The sequence below is a fragment of the Scyliorhinus torazame genome, chromosome 3 (genome assembly GCF_047496885.1).
Source record: "Scyliorhinus torazame isolate Kashiwa2021f chromosome 3, sScyTor2.1, whole genome shotgun sequence".
Taxonomy (NCBI): Eukaryota; Metazoa; Chordata; class Chondrichthyes; order Carcharhiniformes; family Scyliorhinidae; genus Scyliorhinus; species Scyliorhinus torazame.
In genome coordinates, this window is record NC_092709.1 from 76671237 (window position 1) to 76690528 (window position 19292).

General features: G+C 46.8%; 1 protein-coding gene across 1 annotated transcript in view; it reads right to left on the bottom strand.

Moving 5' to 3' along the window:
• The window catches only part of alpk1 (alpha-kinase 1), a 217095-nt gene that overhangs the window by 11972 nt on the left and 185831 nt on the right, over positions 1-19292 (bottom strand). Inside the window, exons 10-11 of the mRNA XM_072495881.1 lie at positions 18150-18254; positions 4213-6139 (exon numbers count right to left, since the gene is read on the bottom strand). Of these exons, the coding sequence (XP_072351982.1) occupies positions 4213-6139; positions 18150-18254 (2032 nt within the window). The remainder of the gene's footprint in view (positions 1-4212; positions 6140-18149; positions 18255-19292) is intronic.

The window sequence follows — 19292 nt, forward strand, 5'->3', positions numbered from 1 at the left end:
ATACCACAGGTTCACTACCCTCTGAGAGAAGAAATGACTCCTGAACTCTGTCTGAAATGGGTGACCCATTACTCTGAGATTATGTCCTCTGGTCCTAGACACTCCCATAAGGGGAAACAACATCTGAGCACCTACTGTGTCAAGGCCCAATGCAAATCCGATATGACTCTATAGGATTCAATAGGCATCAAGGGGTATGGGGGGAAGGTGGGATCAGGGTATTGAACTTGATGAGCAGCCATGATCATAATAAATAATTTTCTATGCATGTTTCTACATCCCAATAAGGTCGCATCTCATTCTTCTAAACTCCAATGAGTACAGGCCCAACCTACTCAACCTCTCCAGTGAACCTTCTCTGGACTTCCTCTAATGCCGGTGTATCTTTCCTTAGATAAGGGGTCCAAAACTGTTCACAATATTCCAGGTGTGGTCTAACTAGTTCCTTGTATAGTTTTAGCAAGATTTCCCTATTTTTAATACTTATTTACTTTTGAAATAAAGGCCAATATTCCACTTCCCTTCTCTATTACCTGCCAAACCTGAATGGCTAGCTTAAGTGTTGTTGAAGCTGCACTCAGCCAGGCAAGTGGAGAGTACTTCATCACACTCCTGACCTATGCCTTCTAGGTGATGAACAGGTTCTGGGAGTCAGGAGGTGAGTTACGTGCCATAGAATTCCCAGCCTCTCTCTACTCTTCCAGTGATAGTATTTATACGGCTGGTGCAATCACTTCTCTGGTTAATGGTACCCCAGAATGTTGATGGTCAGGGATTTAGTGCTGGTAATACCAATGAATATCAAGGGGAGATAGTTAGATTCTCCCTTGTTGGAGAGGGTCATTACCTGGCCAGTGATGAGTCCAAGTCTAAATATTTTCCAGGTCTTTCTGCATATGTAAGAAGTCTTACAAGACCAGTTTAAAGTCCAACAGGTTTGTTTTGAATCACTAGCTTTCGGAGCACAGTTCCTTCCTCAGGTGATTGAAGAGGTGGGTTCCAGAAACATTTTTATAGACAAAGAGTCAAAGATGTAATACGATACTTTGAATGCAAGTCTTTGCAGGTAATTAGTCTGCAGGTCCAGACGGAGCGAAAATCGCCAGGCAGGAATGTTCCCTTCCATTCGGGGAACACTTCAGCAGTCAAGGGCATTCAGCCTCTGATCTTCAGGTAAGCGTTCTCCAAGGCGGCCTTCAGGACACGCGACAATGCAGAATCGCCGCGCAGAAACTTGTGGCCAAGTTCCGTACACATGAGTACGGCCTCAACCGGGACCTTGGATTCATGTTGCATTACATTCACCCCCCACCATCTGGCCTAGGCTTGCGAAATCCTACCAACTGTCCTGGCTTGAGACAATTCACACCTCTTTAACCTGTGATTATCCCTCTCTCCAGTTGCTCCGTCTGGAACGGTAGACTTAATTACCTGCAAAGACTCGCATTCAAAGTATCGTATTGCATCTTTGACTTTGTCTCCATATCTGTTTCTGGAACCCACCTCTTCATTCACCTGAGGAAGGAGCAGTGCTCCGAAAGCTAGTGATTCGAAACAAACCTGTTGGACTTTAACCTGGTGTTGTAAGACTTCGGCGAAATACACGTCCAGCAATGTGGTGGTAGCCACATTGAAAACATGGAACCAGATGAGACAACAGTTCGACTTAACCGAGTTGTCCACCATGGCCTCCATCTGTGGTAACCACAAATTCCCGCCAGCCATGCTGGACGCCATTTCTAAGAAGTGGAGACAGGACAGGGGGGACACTCATGGTCAGGGACTTTTACATGGAGACAGACTCGCAACCCTGTATGAGCTGACGGAAAGACTGGAGCTACCAGTAGTTCGGGCAGCACGGTAGCACAAGTGATTGGCACTGTGGAGGGGTTATTGGGTTACGGGGCTAGGGTGGAAGTGAGGGCTTAAGTGGGTTGGTGCAGACTCAATGGGCCGAATGGCCTCCTTCTGCACTGTATGTTCTATGTTCTATGTACTGAATGGACAGGAGCTCCGACATTTACAAATCAAAAACTTTTGCCGCAAGGAGACAACGAGGCACCCTGGGGCCCTGAGAGACACATTGCTGGAGGAACTGCTGGACATGGACAGTATGGAGAAGGGGAACTGTGGGGGGACATGTACAGACGACTTTTAGAAAGGGTGAGAACACCATTAGACAGAGAAAGACAGAAATGGGAGGACGAACTTGGGACTGAAGTAGGGTGGGGACTCAGGAGTGAAACACTAAGTAGGGCCAACTCCATCTCCTCCTGCGCAAGGCTAAGTTTCATGCAGTTTAAAGTGGTGCACAGAGCGCACCTAACCAGAACACGAAGAACAGGTCTTTCCAGAGGTGGAGGGCACATGTGAATGGTGCCAGTGAGGTCCGGCCAACCACACCCATATGTTCTGGGCCTGCCCCAGACTTGTCGGGTTCTGGACAGCCTTCTTTGAGGCAATGCCCAAGGTTGTAGGGGTGAGGGTGGAACCTTGCTCGAGAGTGGCAGTCTTCGGGGTGTCAGACCAGACAGAACTACACATGGGGAGGAGCAAAAATTGCTTTTGCTCCCTTAATCGCATGCCGGGGAATCCTTCTCGGCTGATGATCAGCAGGACCACCCACAGCTACAGACTGGTTGGCTGACCTGTCGGAATTTCTCCACCTGGAGAAGATCATACACCAGCCGAGGGTCGGACAAGGTCTTTCACAAAGCATGGGTGCTATTCACCAGCCTGTTTCAAGACCTGTTCGAAGCCAATAGTGGTTAGGAAGAAAGGGAGGAGGGGGGACCAACAAGGGCAGACATTGCACAGAACAGATAGTAACAAAGGGGAGGGGGGGATGCGGCGACGGCAAGGAAGGAACCCAGGGAAGTATCAGGAAGGGACATGGGAAAAGAGCAAGGATGGTGTGGGAGCAGAGGGCCACCCACCGCGAAGCCATAGGGGCACCAGCAACAATCATAACATGAAAGAAAGAATATATCAATACAACACCCATGGTGGAATGGGGGCGGCACAGTGGTTAGCACTGCTGCTTCACAACACAGAGAACCGGGTTCAATCGGGGACCCAGGTTACTGTTCAGGTGGAGTCTGCACATTCTCCCCGTGTCTGTGTGCAGACAGGTGGATTGGCCACACTAAATTGGCCTTAATTGGAAAAAAAAGAATTGGGCACTTAAAATAAAAAAAACATCCATGGCAGAAGAAGGGGACAAGATGGAGCCCGACTATCAATGGGGGGAGGAGAGGGGAGGGGGGGAGAGCAAAGAAAGGGGGAGGGAAACACAAGGGGTACCTGTAAATTGTACATAAGAAATTATTCTGTAAATATTATGTTTTATATGTCTATAGCCTCAAAATAAGGGGAGGTAGATTTAGGACGGAGTGTAGGAGGAACTTCTTCATCCAAAGGGTTGTGAATCTCTGGAATTCCTTGCCCAGTGAAGCAGTTGAGGCTCCTTCTTTAAACGTTTTTAAGAAAAAGATAGATGCCTTTCTAAAGAATAAAGGGGTTCAGGGATATGGTGTGCGGGCTGGAGAGTGGAGCTGAGTCCACAAAGATCAGCCATGATCTCATTAAATGGCGGAGCAGGCTCGAGGGGCCAGATGGCCTACTCCTGTTCCTAGTTCTTATGCAATTGTTAAATGTTCCTTTTACTCCTTTCATATTTCTTCAACAGAAGGAAAATTTATATTTCTCTGATCTCCTGGCTAATATTTATCAACCAACATTATTAAAACAGATTATTTGATCATTATATCATTATAGTTTATGGGAGCTTGCTGTGCACAAATTAGCTGCCATATTTCCTACATTACAGTGACTATACTTCACACATTATTTGATTTTTAAAGTTCATTCATGGAATATGGGCATTGCTGGCTGGGCCAGCAACTAGTCTCCATCCCTAGTTGCCCTTGAACTTGCCAGGCCATTTTAGAGGACATCTTAAGAGTCAACCACATTTCTGTGGGTCTGGAGTGTGTAAACGCACTTTGGGAGTTACTGAATTCATGAAAGATGTTGTATAAATATAAATCTTTCTTTCCTAGAGGAAACTGTTGGATACACAATCATTGTCTGAGGCAGAGATTTGAACAAAGATAAACTGGAGAGAAAATTAATTGAACATTGTTTGAATTGATCTAATATCTAATTTATCTAATTCTATTAAAATACCCCCAGTTTAGAAAAATGACTTACTGCAAGTGTCTTTTAGTTTATGAGGGTAGAATACTCCAGTGCCCGTAATTCTCTCCATAAGCCACTCATGGCTTACACCTGCAAACAGCATTTTGCAATCTTCATCAGTTATAACACGCCTCTCAAATGTTTGGTTCTTTCTTGAAAGAAACACAAAGGAACTGCTACTTGAGCTCGCCGATGGAGCAACATAATTAAGGTCTGAGCAATTGCTTGAAAAAAAGGGTGATTTGTACCATGACCTAAAAGAGGTGCTGGAATTGAGGCTGCTCTTTAGAAACTGGTTACTCAGTCTGTCACCTCCACCTTCAGCTTCTGTCGGCGACACTTTGCCACACCCTTTGTCAGATTCCTTGTTGGACAGTGAACATTGAGCAGAACAGTCCTTCCTTTGGACTGCATCATGATCATGCACCTCCAGATCCTTGCTTTCATCCGGATGTTTGTGCACCATCTCAGAGACTCCTTCGGTAATCGGAAGATTATTGCTGTCTTCTGTATCACCAACAGTCTCTGCTGTTGGGTCAACTTCTATTATTTCAGATGGCCCGCTTTCCTTTGACAAAGAGAGACTTTTCTGAGCAAAACTCACAGAATTCTTACTGCCAATTGAGGTAGGCTTAGTGGCATTTGAATCTGACTGAAAAAAAGAGGGTTTTACATCTTTTGTGGCTGGAAGCATTTTGTTCATGTCGTCAGCAGTTTCTGCATCAGAGTCAACCATCTCAAATGAACTACTCTCTCCTGAAGAAAAGGAGGCAATTTTCCTCATGTTTTCTGAATCTAAAGGAGTTCTTGAAGTTTGATATCTGGTTCTATATGTTGGATCGGAGGGACTGAAATGATTTTGATCATGTCTGGTGGTCTTAATGTAACTGCCTGTCTTGTTATCCTCTTCAGTTGAGCAGTCTGTGTCCACAGTGAATGGATATGGTTTCCTTCCAACCCCGGGTAGCCCATTGTCTTTGCCGTTGATCATGTCCTCCCAACTGCCAGATGATCCTGACCCAGATGCTTTGAACCGGGATTTCAAGGAGGAGCTGGAGCCATGACTGTCTTTCAAACTCATGTTGCCCTTGTCCTCTGATATTACATCATCCAATTCTGTCTCCGCATCTATCGAGACATGGGGTGGGCCACTTTTTGAGCAGCCTTGGGGAACGCTACTGTTTTTCGGGGAGTCAACGTTTTGTTTCTCAGCTTTGCCTGCACTTGATAATTCGTTATTCCTGCTTTGCAACCCGTCACTATTTTCCCTCGTTGTTGTCCCTTTTGGTAGCGGGTGCTGAAGAAGATCATGGCCACCAGGGTGAAGTGCACTTACGTTGGTATCAGCAGTATCAAATTCTTTTGTTTCTGTTTTGAAAGCAGTTATACAGCTGTAGGCTGATGTCTCTTTGCTATTTTGTTGTCCTCTGCAGGCTCTTTCAAATACTGTGCATATTGTTGTGTGATACTGTGTATGTCTTTCAAGGACTTGTTCAAAGGCGATTCTGCCCTTGACTATCGGCTTATCCCAGTAATGTTTGTAGTGATCGGGGACATACGACTTAACATCAGAGTTGCAGAGATCTTTTATTTGCAAATTAACTTTGACTTGGCTGATCAGGTCCATGATTTCCTGTGCCAAAGCTTCCTGGGTTTGAATGCTGTACAGATACAATTTTTTCATTGCCTCTTTACATAATTGTCTTGCCTCTTTAAGGTTCCCACTCTTATCTGTGAGCCAGTTGTGCACAGTGGTAAGAGAGAAAGCTGCTTTAACAAAGCCATGCAGTTCTTGTTTACTTGTTATCATTTCACCACATCTCTTGGTAAGGAGACCTATTTCAAAGGCCTCCTTTGCTTGGGAAAGGTAGAACTGTCTTTCTTCTTCTGTCCGTTCCCTTTTAAAACTATATGAAAGGAGACATGTTCCATAAATGTTCTGGGGGAGTAAATAAAGAGTGGCAGTTAAATCTCTCTCTATTTCAAATTGTTTTGACAATAATTAGCAGGCTGATTCCATATCAAGTCTTTAATATGATGGATGATTGCACTGAAAGCACTCACATCAGTAACTAGACCAAATTTTACAGACACTGCAGAATTTAATGCACTCTGGTTCTTGGACTACAATGTTCAGCAATATGCACAATCCCGTAAACCACTTCCTTCACTTTAATAGCCCTCCCATGCTACTTGATCAATTCTGTGCACCTCCTGGCTCTTCATTATTGTCATAAGTAGGCTTACATTAACACTGCAATGAAGTTACTGTGAAAATCCCCTAGTCACCAAACTCCTGCGCCTGTTCGGGTACACAGAGCAAGAATTCAGAATGTCCAATTCACCGAACAAGCACGTCTTTCGGGACTTGTGGGAGGAAACCGGAGCACCCGGAGGAAACCAACGCAGACTCGGGAGAACGTGCAGACTCCACACAGACAGTGACCCAAGCCGGGAATCAAACCTTGGACCCTGGCACTGTGAAACAACAGTGCTAACCACTGTGCTACCGTGCCGCCTTTCATCATCCTACACTATCATTCAAATAGTTTCTGGGTCACTGTCGTTCCACACGTGCCTCGAAGCTGGACATCAGTTTATCAATGTACCATGCTGACTCCACTCTAACTAGGTTACATTTATCTCATCATGGGACCGCTGGTATTAACTCTAGAATTCCTCTTTTTATCTCCTGTCTATTCACCATTTATTGCCATGATATATCAATCCTAAGTTTGTTTTGTAACTAGGCCCATATAACTTGAGTTACCATGTGTGCATACGCATTTTAGCAGCTGCTCTGGACTTGAGTCCATCGTTTCCCTTTTCATGTTTACCTCCCCACTTTTTTACCTTTGATCTTTACCCCTTCTTACCACTGGGGCTAATGTTTCCGACCTTCTTCCTGTCTCACCCAGATCTGTCACTGCCAGTTGATTATCAATCACCATTCCCCTCTGTATCTCCCAGCAGAATATCCATTCACTTGGGCATGATGTGGAGATGCTGCCATTGGACTGGGGTGAGCACAGTAAGAAGTCTTACAACACCAGGTTAATTCCAACAGGTTTGTTTCAAATCACTAGCTTTCGGAGCACTGCTCCTGAGGAAGGAGCAGTGCTCCGAAAGCTAGTGATTTGAAACAAACCTGTTGGACTTTAACCTGGTGTTGTAAGACTTCTTACTGCATTCACTTGGGAACAAGGCCTTGGTCACCAATGAGTTTATTCTACGTGACGTTGCCACATCCTGGCCTTGAGACAAACCTGGCTGAGGAGTTAATGACACTTTCCCTCTACTGAAAACCTTCCCTCCTCCTTATCCCTTTCAGAACTTTCCCTAACCAATGTGCCATGGCGGCAGTATTGCTGGCATCACAAACACATACATTGGCCTGTCCCTTTAATTCGCTGGCACTTTCTCCTCCTTTGTGCATGTCACCTTGGTCTCCCCTCCTTGCCACTCATTTAATGTCCTTGTTCTCTACAACCCACCCATGCGCTATGCCAATTTTGTTCACTCATCACTGCTTTGCTCCCTCGTGCTCATTTCAGTTGCTCCTCGATTTGAGGATGATGCCTACTCAGGGTCACAAGTTTCTGCCCTTGATCTTCATGTGGCTGAACAGGCTAATTCTCAACCCACAGATCTTTGGGTACATGGAGCAGGACATTCCATGAGGTAATGGGATATAGAGTGCAGGATTTGCCTCCTTTTCTTACCATCTTTTCCATCGCTCTGCCGCAACATTGAAACTTTGTTACTCAAAGCATGATGCAGCTTGATGGACATTTTCAACGACTGGTAGCAAGCTCTTCTGAGTCACTAATGTCAATGCTGCCACACTACAAGGAGAGCATTGACACATATCCTTTATCCTCCCCTCGAACATTAGCCATTTGAGAGTTGAGAAAAATTGACCTGGCAGAGGAGATGCCTTTTGGTCTCCTGTTGATTTTTCAGGCGTTTTACTTAAATGTCTGTGGGGTTCATTTCAAAAAGGACACTAGCATTTGTTCGATGGTCCTCCCATTTAATCCAGAGGATGTAGCAGAGACATTGCTGATATAATTTCTCTCGCACTCATTCGTGTGTTGCTGGAAGTAGAAAAACAGGCCTTCCTCAGTGCTGCTTCAAATGTACAAATGTAAAGTGGGAATTTGGTGAGTGAGGGAGTTCAATATGAGAGGGCGCTCCTTTCTTTTTCTACCTTTTTCAGACTATAGTAGCTGGTTCTTACTTTGTTTCAGGAGAAAAAGCTAATTGGTATGTAACTAGTGAGTTATTCTATTTATTCCAGTTGTAATAAATAGTTTTTAAAGTTATGGTATGGCAGGTCAGGTTGGCCAAGTGAAATGTACATCTTGCGATATGTGGGAAATCATGGACACATAAACTGTCCTAAACAAACACATTTGCAGCAAGTGTCACCGGCTGGATTTTGGAAATTGAGCAGGACAGGGGTCACTGTGGTGTACTGAGAATTGTGTGGATAGCACGTTTAGGGAATTCATCACATCAGGCAGTTTCACCAGGCAGTCGAAGAGGACAATGAAGGTAGTGCAGGGGTTCCTGAGTCTATCTTGTTTGCTGATTTGTTTTCCATTTTAGATCCTGGTTCTTCAGCCAGAGCCAAGTCTATGGCACAACAGGTGGCTCAGCTGTGCACAAGGGGAGGAAGAAGAGTGGAAGAGCAATAGTACGAGGGGATTCAATAGCCAGGAGAGCAGAAAGGCATTTCTGTAACTGTAAATGTAACCCCAGGGTGGTGTGTTGCCTCCCTGGGGTCAGGATAAAGGATATCACAGAGCAGCAGCACATCCGTCTGGGGCTGGGTGAGCAGCCAGAGGTCGGGTGCCACATTGGTACCAATGATATAGGTAGGATGTGGGAGGAGGCTCTGAAAGCAGATTTTCGGAAGTTGGAAGGAAATTAACACAGCAGGACCTCAAGAGTAGTAATATAAAGATTACTCCTGGTGCCACGTGTTAATGATCATAGGAATTGGTCGATTGAACACATGACTGCAGAATTAGTGCAGGAGGGAGGGTATCAGATTTCTGAGGCATTGGGACTGGCCCTGGGGTAAGTGAAACCTGTACAAAGTGAACAGGTTACACCTTAACAGGGCTGGGACTAATATCCTCACAGGGAGCTTTCCCTGTGCAATTGGGAAGGGTTTGAACAACTTGCGTTAGGAAAACAAAGGTAGTTTTGAAAGATTTAGATTTGTACTGGTAAATAATGGAAATAAGGGGCTGGATTCTCCGATTGTGAGGCTATGTCCTCACGCCGGCGCAAAACGGGCCCCCAAACTCCGTGTAGCTGGGGGCTCGCATGCCGGCAGGGTAGAGCATCCGGGTCTAGCTGCCGATGCAGCCCGGAGAATTGCAGCGTCGTGGCCGCGCATGTGCACGGCGGCAGTCTGCAGCGGCCGCGCTGTGCAACATGGCGCCTGCGAATGAGTGCCCCCCCCTTTGGCTGGCTTGCGCGCCCCGGACGACCCCCGAATAGCGCCCCTGATACAATTCCCCCTGCCCGTGCATTGGCCCCCCCACGACTGTGTGGTGGCGCTGGACTGAGTCCGCAGCCGCCACGCGTGTTCCCGACGGATGATAGCACACGCGACCGACGGCGTCGGGAACTCGGTCGGTCGGGGGCGAAGCATCGGTGGGGGGGGGGGAGGCCTCAAGGCAACATCCTGATGCCGTCGATATAGCGCACAGCGTACTCTCCGAGTACGGCGCTTTCGAGGGGGCGGCGCATCGTGAAAGCGCCGCCGGCCCTGATTTGGTCAGGTACTTTGATTCTCCGGCCGATCGCCGAATGCGATTTCGGCGACCGGAGAATCCAGCCCAAGGTGTTTGTTGCTGCTGTTAGCTCACATTCCTCAACTTTTGACATTATTCTAATTACATCTGCTTTACTGTGGGATGAATTGGTGCACAGCACCTACAAACAGGGCATGTGGAGGAGGGAGGAACTCCTAGCCATAAGAACTCAACATTTCCAAAGAGAAAGTGATACAGCTTGTGAGAACGCACCGGAAAACTGACTGAGCACCTTCACTGGGGCAGCAGATAGATGCGACCTTCCACCAATTCTTGGGGCTGAATTTTAACCTCCAAAAAAGGGTGAGGGTGGCTGGGTTTGGGTAAAGCTCGGTAAAGCTCCAAAAGTTGTATTGTGTCAGGAACCCGATAATATCCTGCCCACATCTGGGTTTAACTTGGGTGACTTTGCGGGTGCAGTGGAATCCCTGTGGAGCTGTTGAGTCAGGAGTATAAAATATGGGAATAGGCAATTTACTTAACCCATGGCAAATACGAGATTTTTGAGCTGTGCAAAATTCGCCAAGGTCACTGAGGTTGGAGCACAATGGGGACTCATTGAACAATAAGGTTGATATTCTGGAAAGCCTTTTAAAAAAGGGAAATTTCAAAGCTTGCGCCAGCCTCGAAGGCTGGTGTTTACAGGATTTGTTCAGAGAGCCTGACTTCACAACTGTGAAGGGCATTTTTGGAAGTACTTTCAATTCCCTTGGATCTTACTGACCTTCATCTCAACTTCCTACCTGTCAGCCCTCAAGGCATGGGAGCAGCGTATACACTGGCAGCCTGGACCTCTGATGAGGAACAACAGGATTGCATTCCATCACCAGGAACAACAGGAGCAACAACAATGCCAACAGCAACATCCTTTTCCATAGCCAGATACCACTCAACATAGAACCGTAGGAACCATAGAAAGGTTACAGCACAAAAAGAGGTGATTTGGCTCATCTTAGCCATGCCATCCCGAGGACACCCAGGTACCATTTCTAATTCCACCTTCCTTCCTGGTCCATAGCCCTGTAGCTTACAGCACTTAAAGTGCAGATCCAGGTACGTTTTAAAAGAGTTTAGGGCAGTGTTTTTCAAACTTTTTTCCTGGATTGGGACTCAACCGGGCTGACCTTTGCGACACACGCCGGCTGACCTTCGCGACCCACGCCGGCTGACCTTTGCGACACACGCCGGCTGACCTTCGCGACCCACGCCGGCTGACCTTCGCAACCCACGCCGGCCGAGCTTCGCGGCCCACGCCGGCTGACCTGTGTGACCCACCATTTTCTCTTACCTTGTTTGTTGCTGACAAAAAAGGAGGAAATTGTTTTGGGTCCCTTTGGCCCCAATGGTCCCTTTGTCCCTTTGGTCCCTTTGGCCCATATGCAACGGGGGCCCATGATGAGGCCACATCGCGTTGCAGGAGCACTGCCCCAATGTCGGATTGGCTGGCATCGGTCGAAATTTTTGTCTCTTTCGCTGGATCAAAAGAAAGCCAAGACCGGGGCCGTGGTGAGTTTGGTTTTGAGTTCTCTCCATTTGCGCTCGTGGGCAGGAAGCCATTGGAAGTCTGTCGTCTTCCTGACCAGGTTCCTGAGAGCCGTGGTAGGAGAGGCGAGGTTAGGGAAGAACTTCCCTAAAAAGTTGACCATGCCCAGAAATCGGAGGACCGCCTTCTTGTTCTCTGGCGTTTTCATGGCTGTGATAGCAGCCACCTTGTCCGCATCTGGCCGCACACCCAACTGGGAGATGTGGTCCCCTAGGAACTGGAGTTCCGTCTGACCAAACGAGCATTTGGCTCTGTTGAGGCGTAGGCCCTGCTCACGTATGCGTTTGAACACGCGCTGGAGGCGACTGACATGCTCCTGCGGGGTGGTGGACCAAATGATTATGTCGTCGACATCGACGCGAACACCTTCAATGCCTTCCATCATATGTTCCATGATCCTGTGGAACACTTCCGAAGCCGACATGATCCCAAACGGCATCCTGTTGTAACAATATCTGCCAAAGGGGGTATTAAAGGTACACAGTTTCCTGCTGGATTTGTCGAGCTGGATTTGCCAGAATCCTTTCGAGGCGTCGACTTTGGTGAAGAGCTTGGCGCGAGCCATCTCGCATGTGATCTCTTCGCGCTTGGGAATTGGATAATGCTCCCTCATGATATTGCGATTCAGATCCTTGGGATCAGGGCAAATTATCAGCTCGCCGGAAGGTTTTTTTACACACACCATGGAACTGACCCAGTCGGTTGGTTCCGTAACTCTGGAGATCACTCCTTGGTCCTGGATGTCCTGCAGCTGCTGCTTGAGGCGGTCCTTAAGGGGTGCTGGGACTCTGCGAGGTCATGCACCACAGGCGTGGCGTTCTGTTTGAGTAGGATCTTGTAAGTATATGGGAGCGTGCCCATGCCTTCGAAGACGTCGCGGTGCTGGTCGATGATGGCGGCGAGTTGCGCCCTGAAGTCAGCGTCCTGGAAGACAGACGTGTCATCAGGAGAGAGAGAGAGGGTGAACCCTCTGAACGAGGTTCAACAGCTTGCATGCCTGTGCGCCAAGCAGAGAGTTCTTCGAGGAGCCCACGATCTCAAAAGGCAGGATGGCTTTGCGTGACGGTGCGTCACTTCAAGTTGGCACGAGCCGCTAGCAGGCTGATGGAAGGATGGCTGGTTTGACACGAAGGCTTTGGAAGTCAGACCATGCCATGAGATTAGCGGAGGCACCAGTGTCCAGGCAGATTCGTATTTGGGACCGGTTGACTGTCAGGGTGGCACACCACTCATCGTCTGGATCGATGCTGTATACCGACAGTGGCTGGTGTCTTTGCTTCGGGGACAGCCTGGTTTTCGTTACGACACCGACTCGAAAAGGCGCCTTCGGGTCCTCGGTGTTACTGCTGTGTGGGAGGTCTGCATCGGACTCAGTGATCGTGGGTTGAATTGCCCGAACATTCCTGCGAGGCTGGCTGAAGCGATATGAATTGGCAGGCAGAGCTGCTCGACAGAAGGCAGCATAGTGGCCAAGTCTGCCAGATCGTAGGCATTGTCGAGGTTTTGCGGGGCATTGACGCTTTAAATGGGTAATGACGTGTCGTCAGCACGTTCGCTGCGCCACTGCGCATGCGCGGTCGTGCATGGTGCGCACCTGCGCATTACGTTCCTCAATGTCGCCGTCCCCTCGTTTGGTGCGTACAAGCGCGGGAGTCCGCGAAAAGCGCACAAAATGGCCGCTCTCATCCAGGCTGAGGCCCTGGAGGTGCTCAATCACTTGGACCCGTTCCGCCTCGTGGGGACCTTGCCGCGCCATTTCAGCCGCTTGTATATGGGAATACCGACTCGTGGCATTTTCATGTTAGACATAGGTCTCGATGGCGGTCCCTAGGGTGAGTTACTTTACTTTGAGGAGCTGCTGACGTAGGGGGTCCGACTGAACAGCGAAAACGATCTGGTCGCGTATCATGGAGTTTGAGGTGGGCCCGTAGCTGCAAGACTGTGCAAGGATGCGGAGGTGCGTTAAAAAGGATTGGAAAGGTTCATCCTTACCCTGCAAACGCTGCTGGAACACGTAGCGTTCAAAACTTTCATTCACCTCTACACTGCAGTGAGTGTCAAACTTGAGGAGGACCGTCTTGAACTTTGTTTTATCTTCATCATCCGCAAAGGTGAGAGAGTTGAAAATGTGGATGGCATGATCCCCGGCCGTGGAGAGGAGAAGAGCAATCTTCCTGGTATCCAAGGTTCCCTCCCTGTCTGTGGCTTCGAGGAAGAGCTGGAAGCGCTGTTTGAAAATCTTCCAGTTGGTCCCGAGGTTGCCGGCGATGTGGAGCGGCGGCGGCGGGCTGATGTTGTCCATGTTGCAGGATGACAGAATGCTGGCGGAAGGCAGATCACTTGCAGGTAGGTCTAAGAAGTGCTAATATCCCACCACTCCTGGTATCATGATGTGTTGGGTGTTCTGGATCACATACAGGTCACCAACACTTGAAATAGTGCAACATTATTTTATTGAATCATTAACTGTTTAAACATACTCAGACTGTGGGTTAATACGATACTAGCTTTAACTAAAGACCTTTGCCTTGTCCTAATCAGTTGATGCACTCAGCACATGGTGAATGTCTGTGCTGCAGGCTGTGAGCTCTATCCTCCTAGCTAGCTGGAACCTGAATGAGCGGGAACTCTGATGCCCCCTGTCTTTATAGTGCGTGTGCTCTCACTGGTGATTGGCTGCGGTGTTGTGTATGTTGATTGGTCCCACTGTGTGTCCATCAGTGTGTGTCTGCACCATGATATACTGGTGTATATTATGACAATGAGAATGCGGAAAAAGACCATGAGGAGCAAGTCACCACAGTGGTGGTTCATGGCCTATCCCAAAGGAGGCATTTAGGTGGTGCCGATATCTGGTAATCTGTGGCTATGTGGTAGATGGGCAGTAGTTTGAAGAAAAGTTCCTTTATTGGAAAATGAGGACTAAGGAGGCAAACTTTGCACAGATTTCAGAGATGAGATGGATTTTGATGTCTCTAGCTGCATGAATCTCTTTTGTTTCATCATGTGGTGCTGCCCTATTTCCATGACAACGATTATCCCTCTGGGGAATGCTATACCTACTTCTGAGAAGTTTCAAATTTAGGTAAGGACTGAACAGCTGCTAGAGGTCTGACCTTGTTAGAATTGGCCAACTGCAGTAGGCAGAATGGAGAAAAACAAAATATTTAAAAATCCAGCTATAGAAATCTTGTATTCAAAGATCTCCAGACTCTTTTGAGGCACAAACTCCTTACTTCTGTTTTGATTACCTCGTCCTGGCAGGTACTGCTTGAAATAACTCACCCTGAATGCAGCAAGGGTTGAAGCCCATAAAAATCCCAATTTCTGCACCTTTGCCTCTCACTGCAAAGGCGATGGGCCTTGACAATATTCTGACAGTAGTTCTGAAGACTTGTGCTCCAGAAATTGCCGCACCCCTAGCTAAGCTGTTCCAGTACAGCTGCATCACTGGCATCTACCCGGCAATGTGGAAAATTGCCCAGGTGTATCCAGTACACAAGGACAGGAGAAATCCAACCCAGCCAATTACCGCCCTATCAGTCTACTCTCCATCATCAGCAAAGTGATGGAAAGAATCATCAATAGCGCTATCAAGCGAGACTTATCAATAACCTGCTCATGGATGCTCAGTTTGGGTTGTGCCAGGGTCACTCAGCTCTTGACTTCATTGCAGCCTTGGATCAAACATAGACAAAAGAGCAGAATTCCAGAGGCGATGTGAGAGTGACTGCCTTGACATCAAGGCAGCATTTGACCGAGTATGGCATCAAGAAGCCCTAGTTAAAATGGAGTCAATGGGAATAAGGGGGAAAACTCTCCACTGGTTGGAGTCATACCTGGCACAAAGGTAGATGGTTGTGGTGGTTGGAGGTAAATCATCACAGCTCCAGGACATCACTGCAGTAGTTCCTCAGGGTAGTGTCCTAGGCCCAATCATCTTCAGCTGCTTCATCAATGACCCTCCTTCTGTCATCAGGTCAGAAGTGGGGATGTTTGCGGCTGACTGCACAATGTTCAGCACCATTCGCGACTCCTCAGATAATGAAGCAGTCCATGTCCAAATACAGCAAGACCTGGACAATATCTAGGCTTGGGCTGACAATTGGCAAGTTACATTTGCGCCACACAAGGGTCAAGCATGGCCATCTCTTACGAGAGAGGATCTAACCATCGCCTCTTGACATTCAATGGCATTATAAACGCTGAATCAACATCCGAGGGGTTACCACTTATCAGAAACTGAACTGGACTAGTCATATTAATACTGTGGCTACCAGGGCAAGTCAAAAGCTAGGAATTCTATGGCGAGTAACTGACCTCCTGACCCCCCAATGCCTGCCCACCATCTACAAGGCACAAGTCAGGAGTGTAATGGAATACTCTCCACTTTCCTGGATGAGTGCAGCTCCAACAACACTCAAGAAGCTCAACACCATCCAGGTGCCTGTTGATTGTTTCCCCTTCCACAAACATTCAAACCCTCCACCACCGACAAACACTGGCAGCCGTGTGTACCATCTCAAGATGCACTGCAGTAACTCACCAAGGTTCCTTAGACAGCACCTTCCAATCCCACGACCTCTACCACCCAGAAGGACAAGAGCAGCAGGTACCTGAGAACCCCACCACCTGGAGGTTTCCCTCTAAGTCACTCGCCACCCTGACTTGGAAATATATCGCCATTCCTTTACTGTCACTGGGGCAACATCCTGCAACTCCCTCCCTAACAGCACAGTGGGTGTACCTACACCTCAGGGACTGCGGCGGTTCAAGAAGGCAACTCACCACCACCTTCTGAAGGGCATCTAGGGATGGGCAAAAAATGCTGTCCTAACCAGTGACACCTACATCCCGTGAATGAATTTAAAAAAACGTTGTCTTATGCAAATTGAAGCCAGTGGCAATTTGGCAATATATCATATGGAGCACCCAAGACGTGCAAATAATAATTTCCCCAATTGGAAAAGTCTTTTAAAAGAGAAATTCAAATACATGTGGCTTCCATTTGAACTTCCTCATGAAAGGAATGTCCTATATCATTCTTGTTTGGACACTGGAAACTGGTAAAATTCACCCCTTTGAAATCAGTACAGAAATGCAAGCTCACAAAAGAAACAATGAAGGTAAATTTAAGTACAAGCAATGATGATCGGCAATCAGAATCTAAATACAAACTAAGCTTTTATGATGAATAAGGACTGGAATCTTATTCAAGAGCATAACAGATGACATCATGAACTACATGAAGGAGTAGTATTTTTATGCAATTCATATTCAAACTGTACAGCAAAGTACAGCTGTACAGCAAAGTGTCCACTTCTGGTTGCTGAGATATTCAAACTTGAAAATGCAAGTAATGCAAGTACCACAGTAATGTGATCTCTGGACAAGATGGGTCATGGTGGTAAAACCTCAGCGATCGTTCAAAGGCAGCTTGGACCTGTAATTGGGGCACAGTAAGGGCCCGTCTTTAACTTTGTGTAAGTAAATGGGTTTTGAGTAAGTTAAAATCTTATCCTGAGTGACCTCTCATCTTTGCTTGTCTTTATGATCATATACGCAGATATGAGTAATTACTTAACTTGCACAATAGATGCTATGTTTCTATGAGTCAATGCTGGTTCTACATGTACAATTATTGACACCAACACATTCTTTGAATGATTAAGACCCTGAAAGCTATCAATAGCTTTCAGCACATATCGACATAAATCGCGAGCACCCACAATCACTTACATTTGCTAGAAGCTACATATATTCACACACATACACACACACACACAGACTGAAAAAACATGTCCATGCATTGTGCCTTTTTTAACTATACAAAAGATTTGGGGACAGCCATTCTCTGGTTCATTCCCCGTGGCAATGCCTTGACCAATCACAGCTGACTTGCCTGGTTTGATTTAAAGAAAAACTTGGCAGTTAACTGTACATTGGTGCATTTTCCAATCAGAGCCCATTTGCCAACCAATCAGCACCCTCTTCTGATGTAGTATAAATTGTTGTACCCTTTGAGATTTGGTATTGTTGTGAATTTGTCCTGATGAGTGCAGGATTGTAAACTTCGACAACGTGTCTCTTTTTCAGAAATACAATCTAAAACCTTCCAATTCAATTTATCTAATTAAGTTGGACTATGATAAATATTCTCTAGAATAAAATAGTTTTGTTGCGTGGACGATTTGTTCTACAGTATTAAACCACATTGATGAATATATTGGAAAAGCAAGCTCAAAGGACGGAATTCCTAATAAATCATTAAATTACATCAGGTTTCTAGCGGCAAGAGCACATAAAATGATTCTGATCAATAAGAGATTTTCAAATTGTTCACTCATTTAAGTAACCCAGCCACACTTTTGAAGCACTAAAGCATATTAGAGATTGAATAATTCTTCATCTATAACCTGACCTATGTTTTTTGTTTTAGGCTTCATTTTTGTTGGTTAAAATTCACAATTTTGTCACCTGAAAACAATTCAGATGGAATTAAAATGAAAAGCCAGTCTCCTATCTGGCAAGTAACGTGAAATGCATCTTTAGTCTGCCAGAGGTCCCACACTCACCAGGTTTGTCAGCACAAACAGTGGAGTGTACTGACTGAGTACAGCAGCCAGTTTGCCTGCTTCAGCAGCTGACAAGAGTCGATCAGTGTACTCTTCAACCAGAATCTGAGAACCAAAAACAAAATCAGGCTATATTAGTTTAATTGTCAAGTACATTATGAAATATTGTTTTCACATTTCGTATTACACAATAAACATAAGAGGATGGGCAACTCATTGGAGTATCAGCATATCCCTTGTCCATAATGCTGTGCAGTGTGTGAACCAAAGGCCGTTTTAACTTCTCAGAGCCCAGCTGGTATGTTTTTTTATTAATTCATTTTTATGGGATGTGGGCTTCGCTGGCTAGGCCAGCATTTGTTGCCCATCCCTGATTGCCCTTGAGAAGGTGGTGGTGAGCTGCCTTCTTGAACCACTGCTGTTCCTGTGGTGTAGCTACACCCACTGTGCTGTTATTCCAGGATTTTTGACCAAGCGATAGTGAAAGAACGGTGATATGTTTCCAAGTCAGGATACTGAGTGGCTTGGAGGGGAAGCTCCAGCTGGTGGTGTTCCCAGGTCTCTGCCGCCCTTGTCCTTCGAGATGGTAGTAGTCGTGGGTTTGGAAGGTGATGCCGAGGAAGCCTTGGTGAGTTCCTGCAGCACATCTTGTAGATGGTACACACTGCTGTTACTGTGCATTGGTGGTTGAGGGAGCGGATGTTTGTGCAAGGGGTGCCAGTCAAGCTTTGTCCTGGATAGTGTCGAGCTTCTTAAGTGTTGTTGGAGCTGCACTCATCGAGGCAGGTGGGGAGTATTCCATCATACTCTTGACTTGTGTCTTGTAGGTGGGAGGTTTGGGGAGTAAGGAGGTAAGTTACACGCCACAGGATTCCTAGCCTCGGACCTGCTCTTGCAGCCACAGTATTTATAAGGCTAGTCAAGTTCAGTTTCTGCTCAATGGTGTAGCCATCTGGGATGGCCACGTCTCGATTACAAAATGGACACTTACAAAGAATGCAGGGAAAATTGGACAATACTGAGAAACAAGCAGGTGCAAGGTCTGCCTGTTGATTAGAGCCTTAGCTCTCAGACAGGACAGAAACTACCAAGCAATCTACATACTAATGAGACATCTCCGGGGACAAAAGGGAAACATTTAGA